Here is a 7,811-nt window from a genome sequence, read left to right on the forward strand (position 1 = left end):
TACTGAGCATCGTTAGAATATTGGAACAAAATAAAAATTAATGAGAAGCAAAAAAAGGCCAGAAAACGCCCAGAAACTCTATAACATCAATGGACAAACTAATATTAGGACCAGTGTAGTGATTACTACATAGTTACAGTTTGTAGTTTGTATAATAATAATAACTTTGGTTTAAGAAAATAAAACTCTAACTAACTAACTAACTGTATGGCCTATGGAACCCGGAGGTTCAATGCCGCGTTTACAAAAGCTCTCCAGTGACTTCTATCCTTAGCCAACTGCATCCAGTTTCTACTTTGTATTCCTATTTCCGCAAGACCCATTTTAATATTGCCCTCCCTCCCAAGGAAACTTATTGTTAAAAATACTGGTAGTTCCTATTCTTGACAAATAACGTGATAACAATATTTACTATTATTAGTACTGCTTATTTTGAAAAACTATTAACCTTTTTGGCGGTATTTTTTGAATAATAATATTTTAATTTACCATGTATAAAAATCGTATTTATATTGCATTAATATTGATGCAACATTATTGTATTCAATAAGTATATGTTTTCAATACGGTCGTAAACTAATGGCTAGTGTTATCGCTTTGCAATGCGGTAATTCTGGATTTAAACTCTGTTAATGGCCATTCTGACTAAGGTTTTATCAGAATTTTTCTCGAATTATTCCGAACAAAGGCATGGTATGTTTAAATATACGTTGGAGTAACAGTTCTCAATGCTATTATTATTATTATTATTATTATTATTATTATTATTATTATTATTATTATTATTATTATTATTATTATTAATTCTAATATAAATCAATTTCGAAAGCTACGTCTGGAAACTTCTTAGATGAATAATAAATTAATAAATTAATAAATTTAAAAATTTCAAAGTTCATTAGTAAAACATTTAAAACTTTTGAAGAGTATATATACTTTTCCAAACGAAGAAGAGTATGATAACACCTATTTGTGTTCCACACAAAGATACGCAAATAGAAACTTTTTTAATGTTTACTTTATGAAACAAAAAAACATTTACCGAAGCAGGGATATTCATTTATGTTAAAAATTCTGTACTATAGCTAATTAGGAACAAGACGCAAATGATGCAAATTATTAGATTGAGTGCTATGTTAATTGTTATAAAAGTAGATTAAATAGTCAGAAAGAATCTCCCTCTAAGAATACTAAATATAAATCATAAATAAGAAAAGAAATGCATTTATTTTGCTACTAATACTGATAATCTACTAGGTAAGCGTCCCTAATGAATAGATTTCTTTTGTAGAAAATATACTATTGAATCGTTTTATATTAAACTATCTAGATTATAGAGCATGTTTAATACTTTAGATATCTTCTGTGATATCTCATGAAGCTTTAGCTCGGCTTAGTAAAGATAAGTGTAGTATAACATCAAAATATAATAAATATTTTCCATTATGGCTATTAGATATGTTATTTTTCTGGTCATTTTTCACCTGTATTTACGTTTTCAGATATTTCTGTTACTAATTCTGAGTACTTTTGTGCATACTTTCCATTAGATATTGGAAAACTCAATAACTTGTAATGTCGCGGAAAATATACGGTATAGTTAAATACTTTATGTTTATTTCATGTTTTACAAATTCAAAGCTTTAATAAATGTGAAAGGTTGGTCAAAAGTTAAAATCTTAATGAAAAATTTGCAGATTATTGTCCCAGGAGAAGTCATAAATATTCGAACTACTATGCACAATCTATGATTATTGCTTTTACAAGAATTGTGTTTTATTTTTAGAGATATATTGTTTTATTTGATATATAAAGAAAAAAAAACACGAATTGCAAAATGAAAATATCAAGGCGAAACCTAAATGTATCAATGCTGTTTTTACTACATAAAATATTTAGTAACAAAAACAGGTCACACTTTTTTGTAATGAATAAAATTATTTCGTATTTTTTGTTTGAAATTTTAGGCAGAAGAATGTTTCATTATAGATTTAATTATGATGTACAAGATGCATTAAAAAAAGTGTAAATTTTAAGCATCCATGATTCCTATATTTTGATTATTAACATAACAATAAGTACTTTAGTTTTTACTTTATTATTAAAAAAACAAATAAAAATACATAAACAAACAAATAAATTATTAAATTGTTTGAACTGATACTCAAGTGAACACTTCACACAGAACAAAAATAAATAAAATGGAAACCATTACTGCTTGGTTAAGGAAAATTATATAATATGTTCTGAAACTAGTATTCAACTTATACAATAAGCATTCATAACTTATAATCGCATTTGATTTTAAAATAATAATACAATTTAAAATGTTACACGGCTATTCAATTGCGCCAATAGTGTATTAACACGAAATGATGATATTAACAAGCAAAAAAGTTTCGAAATCTTGAAGTCAAATTAAAATGCAATGGAAAAGGTTAACAATGGAAGTTCTAAAATAAAATCTTTAATCTAAAATCTAATTTTTTTGTATCCCTAATCTCAAATCAAGATAGCAAAAACATCTCAAGATAACAGGAATATTTATGAATAAACTTCAAACACTTAGTCGATTAAAACTCATTATTTTTACCTAATGAATACCGATATTTTAAGCAGAAATTTCATTTACATTTATTAGTAATGTACAGATAACTACAATTCGCTACTTGAAAAGTATTTTTCTTGTAAAGTGTTAACATAATAATAATAATAATAATAATAATAATAATAATAATAATAATAATAATAATAATAATAATAATAATAATAATAATAATAATAATAATAATAAAACGCCTCACAAAACTTATTCACATACTACTAAATTCTAAATTTGAAAATGTTCTTGGTACAGTTAAATGATCTGAATAATGATTTTCACACTATTTTAGAAATTATTCTGAAGATAGGCCTATGCCTACCTGAGTAAACATGTGAAATTAAGATATGGCTATGTTGCGTTTCTAAAAATATTAGAACCGAAGCATAAAGATATCTGTAGTAGATATGGTATATAATGATACTAACCAGAAAACAAAAAGGTTTTATAACAATGTGTTAATTCAATTAACAATTTATATTCATGTAATAATCTTACTACACGATTAAAAATAATTATACTTAATATGAAAGTTCACTAAATTTTGTATCTATAAACAACGAAGGAATTCGGAATGAGAAGCGTTTGTCAATAATGTTATATTTCTCGTTGATACATAAAGTAAGATAACACAGAATTAACCGCAGTAACTCACATTGCTATCCGACTACACATCAAACTTTGAATTTCTCGTAAATAATAATAATAATAATAATAATAATAATAATAATAATAATAATAATAATAATAATAATAATAATAATAATAATAATAATAATAAATTTCAAGCTATAGAAGCAAATTTTTCCGAGTATGCTGTCAATTAATAATGTAATAAATTATCAGTTAAACAGAACAGGTCTCCCTGTATTTCTTGTTCACAACTATTTTAAAAAATAAAGGTAGAGAGTGTAATAGGTTTAATAACTTCATAGTTTTACCATCAAATATTTAGTTCATTAATATACTTGATAATTAAAAAAGTTGTAGCATAAATTAAACATTCTACCTACGTAACACTTTGATTTTAATCTACAAAAGATTACTACTAAACAGCAGTACATTTAGATTAAAAAGTAAGGAAAAATTATAATTGCACACTTGTATTATTGAAATACAAAATAACTGTTTCCTACTTACCCGTTGTATTCGCTGTATCGTGTCTGATGCCTTGGTTGAGGCCGAGAACCCCGGGCGTCGCGGGAGTCATGGGCGCCATGCTTGACGGCATCGAGACGTTGACATTGGGCAGGAAAGCGGCCGCCGCAGCCGCCTGGGCGTTGAAATACATTCGACTGGTGGAGCTCATGGAATTCAAAGGGTCCGCGAAACAAGATGCCTGCGACAGCAAGGATCTCGGGGTTGGGTAAGTGTTTGGTGTAATTGCCGAAATCCCCGCCGTCGGGCTTCGATGACTAGTAGAGTCACTATGGGCGCCTAGGCCCAGCAGTTCTTGGATAGCAAACGGAGATCTTTGCGGCATAGAAGTCGGTGGGGTCACCTGAGAAATTGAACTCGAACCGAGGACGCTTGGTGCTGAGACGTGAATCGTACCTCCTCTGTCGGATTGTAAAGAGTTCATGGTATTAACAGTAGACAGTTCTGGTTAAAACCACAACAAATAGAATTTTCTTAATATTTTTGTGAAATTTGTCACTAGTACTCATTCATAAAATCACAAATTAATTCACTAACTGTAAATAGTATACATTTAGGATTGCACAGTAGACGATGTAGGAAACACTTAATTAAGTTGTTTTTTACGTAATAAATTACTATTAAACACACACTGTTCCGTCATCAATCACTCACAGTTTTGTTATTTTAACGTTACTTATGCTGGAGAAATGTCCTTTTTGCTTCTGTTCTCTAAGAAATTCCACATCACTGTAAACAAAGTATTCAGAATTTGCATCACGACACATTTTACAGTAGGAAACTGTAGCTCCAGTCTTCTTCAATTTATTGAAATTACGATTAATATCCGTAATTAAATCTTTGGTTTATATACTTTTAGTACCTTCTGTATCTCCAGTAAATGAACGGAGATAACTAACTGCATTGAGTATGGCGCAACTGATGAATCCAGTGACTTGTTACACTCATTATGAACTTCTGTGTCAAGAATCAGATGATTAAAAAATGAAGAACCAAGTTACAAACAGTTTTTAAAATTTCAAAAGCGAATTGGCTTGTAGCAGCAATTCACCAACTGTCTTTACAATTAATTATGTAATAATAACTAATTACATATTGTCAAAGTTCGTCTGGGGGTTAGATCCTAATCTCACAAATGTTGATTCCGGCTAACAAAGAAGTCTGCTTCCGGTGAACCATTTGCCACATCTTTGTCTCTTAACAAAATAGAAACCTGTTTCTACCGACCAGGCGACTGTTTCTGAAAGCGTATTCGCCTGCACGTCGTTGTGTTGTCACTTTCAAAGTGGTGTGAGTAGCCCCAACAACTCACGCTCTCAACAATGGCGATGGAGATCCCACTGTTGCTGATTCCAAAGACAATGAGGGGAAAAGAGAGGAAGATAGGGAAGAGAGAAAGAGAGAGAGAGAGAGAGAGAGAGGGAGGGAAATCGAGACAGGTCGGTGTCTTGTCTGCTACGCGAAAAACTAGATCCGCGTCCGGTGTCATCCAAGATTGGCGGATTTTTAAACTGAAGTACCGGGCGGTGTTGTTGGACGGCTGTAGCTTCTAGTATTAGCCATTGTGTGTTGATTACGCCTCTCCTAGTCTGTGGGCCGCTCCGTGAGTTGCCCAATAAGGTGGCGCGGTTGTACATGTGATTGGTAGGCTACAACTCGATTAGCCCGCCCCGACAAACCAACTGACTTCCCGCAAAGAGAACTGTTTCATGCAACTTTCGACCTTATCTGCTTGCTCGCTGTATACAGCGGGAGAATCATTATTGCTTGTAGAACTGGCCGACACCTTCATCGAGATGCCAGTGTCAAACATTACACATAAACACATGGAGCCCAAACCTATTCTTTGCAATTGTAAAGCTGAGACTTGTAAATGAACCTTAGTTATTCAGTGGTGGTTTTCGTAACCAATTAGTGACAGAGCATTGCTTCTAAGCTCTCCAATATTAGCTGGCTATACAAGAGCATGGTCGTTGAGCCGCGAAACCTAAAACATGTTATTCGAGCTTAGGACTAATCAGAAGAGTGGCCTTGATGTTGAGTAGGTGTTAATGTATAGGATAACCAACATGCATTGCTAAATGGGTTGTAGTGACAGCGTGTGAGAATGCTCCCTTGTTTAGTTTTCGTGATTTAGGGATCAAGTATTAAACAAACACTCTAGAGAGGCTTTTTTTTTTTTTTTCTTGCCTGTTTAACGACAAGCCACCGGTGGGAGTGAGGGCATTATCTTCCTGGTAATTAGTTTGCCTCTTTCGATATTTGGCCGCCTATCTTGAGGTATGAATAAAGTCTTATTTTATTAGAATGCAGTGGCGGCTTCTGAGGGAGGCTGCATCGGTAAAACAAACTTTTATGGCTTCAAACTAAGGAAAGAAAACTTACCTAATTATTATACAGAACAATTAGTACATTAAGAAAACTTCCTTCCCTTAGTTAAAGGGATAAAAGTTACATTTGTCCTGATATGACATCTGTGAAGTGTTACCTATGAGACGAGTGAGACGGGAAACCGTTTTCTTATTTCGTCTCAATTCTTGAAGACTTTTTTGTCTCGCCTCGTTCTGATTCCCAGATAAGCTTTCTCATTCTGTAAATTTATTCATTGTTTCGTTTTGCAAATTTTCATATTCATTTTCGTGTACTTCACGGGAGGTCCACGGAAGGTGTGGTATAACAACATTTAAACCATATTTATTATTGGAGTATATTGCGTAATGACTTGTGTATCTTTAAACTCTGATAAATGCTCTTCATTGTGTTGACACAAATACTTTTTTTTTAACAACTTACAGATTTTATCGTATGCAGTGGTGAATCTACACCGGGTCCTCCAGTTTTTCGAGTGACAAAAAATAATTTAAGCTATTATTTATATATTTTTGAAAGTTTGTAGTAAGCACATGATATGCAAATCATAGTTTGGGTTCTGGCTGAACCCCTTCCAGTGTTTACCTTCTAGATCCGCCACTGATCCTAAGAATCATGTAACAGTAAAAGAGTATTTGAGATGAACTAGTGTCGCCCACGAGATTGGAGACATTTCTCGTTTCGTCTTTATTGTTGTCTGAAAAAGAAGAGGAGAAATATCAAGTTTCTCGTCTCGGCTTGCTCTCATGTCGTTTTCAAGATGAGACAAAAAGTTTAACTACTGCTAGAATATTACAAATGAAAGAAGAAATGTTAACGGTTTACTAAGTAATATAGATTTAATAATCTTGACTAGAAAAATAATCACACAACTATCTACGTATATCTATATTTTAAAATGCTAGAAAAGTTTATATGTTTGTCCTTTCGACAATGAGATCTCAAAAACCACAAGTGCTAGAAACGTGCAATTTTCACTGGTCGATTTCAATTTGCCAGTTCTCATTCAAATTTTCAAATCACTTGTCTTTATTTTTATACTAAATTCAACATTTTAGGCGTCGTTTTGACCCTATTAATGTTACTATTGCAACTAGGTTGATACCCTTGTGAAAGGCAACCAGCAGAGGAGCTATGTATAACGGGTTGATGGACATTTCAGGCGCTTTGCTTTAATCTGAATGACAAACGTAAAGGAACTTGCATAGATATACTGAGAAGTGGGAAGGAGATTCACGCTCATAGTAGAACTGTGTGCTGTGTAAATAGCGCAGGTTCAGCCAGTACATTTAAATTGGTTGGCTTGTAGCGTAGCACTTGTTTCAAGCCCGACTTTACGTGAAACATGGACATGGAATCCGAATAATATGATATTCTATTGCGAATCGAATTTAGGTCTTCCGCGTCGAAGGCACGTATGCTAATCAAATAGCCACGAATTAAGTGTATAGGTATAAAATTGAAATAGTCATACATAAACAAAATATGTATACAAAACGCTGATTAGATGTTTATAATTTTTGGTGCGGTATCACATTTCAAGCCTTAGACGGTTGTTACAATTTTGGTTTGATCGAATTCTCATTACTGTTCATGGATAGTTCTAAGAAGCGCGTGATACAAGAACTGTAGTTCTTTACTATGCAAAATTCCCACTTAATACAGGGTGTCCAATATACAA

At 32.5% G+C, this 7,811-nt stretch overlaps 1 protein-coding gene across 2 annotated transcripts in view; it reads right to left on the reverse strand.

Moving 5' to 3' along the window:
- LOC145660711 (visual system homeobox 2-like) overlaps positions 1–5,299 on the reverse strand; it is a 402,468-nt gene extending 397,169 nt beyond the window's left edge. For both annotated transcript variants that reach the window (XM_081726072.1, XM_081726071.1), the window contains exon 1: positions 3,743–5,299. In XM_081726072.1, coding sequence (XP_081582198.1) covers positions 3,743–4,184 — 442 coding nt within the window. In that variant the 5' untranslated portion in view covers positions 4,185–5,299. The remainder of the gene's footprint in view (positions 1–3,742) is intronic.
- Between the last annotated feature and the right edge of the window lie 2,512 nt (positions 5,300–7,811).

Source organism: Thermobia domestica, chromosome 9 (assembly GCF_964235325.1).
Source record: "Thermobia domestica chromosome 9, izTheDome1.hap1.1, whole genome shotgun sequence".
NCBI lineage: Eukaryota > Metazoa > Arthropoda > Insecta > Zygentoma > Lepismatidae > Thermobia > Thermobia domestica.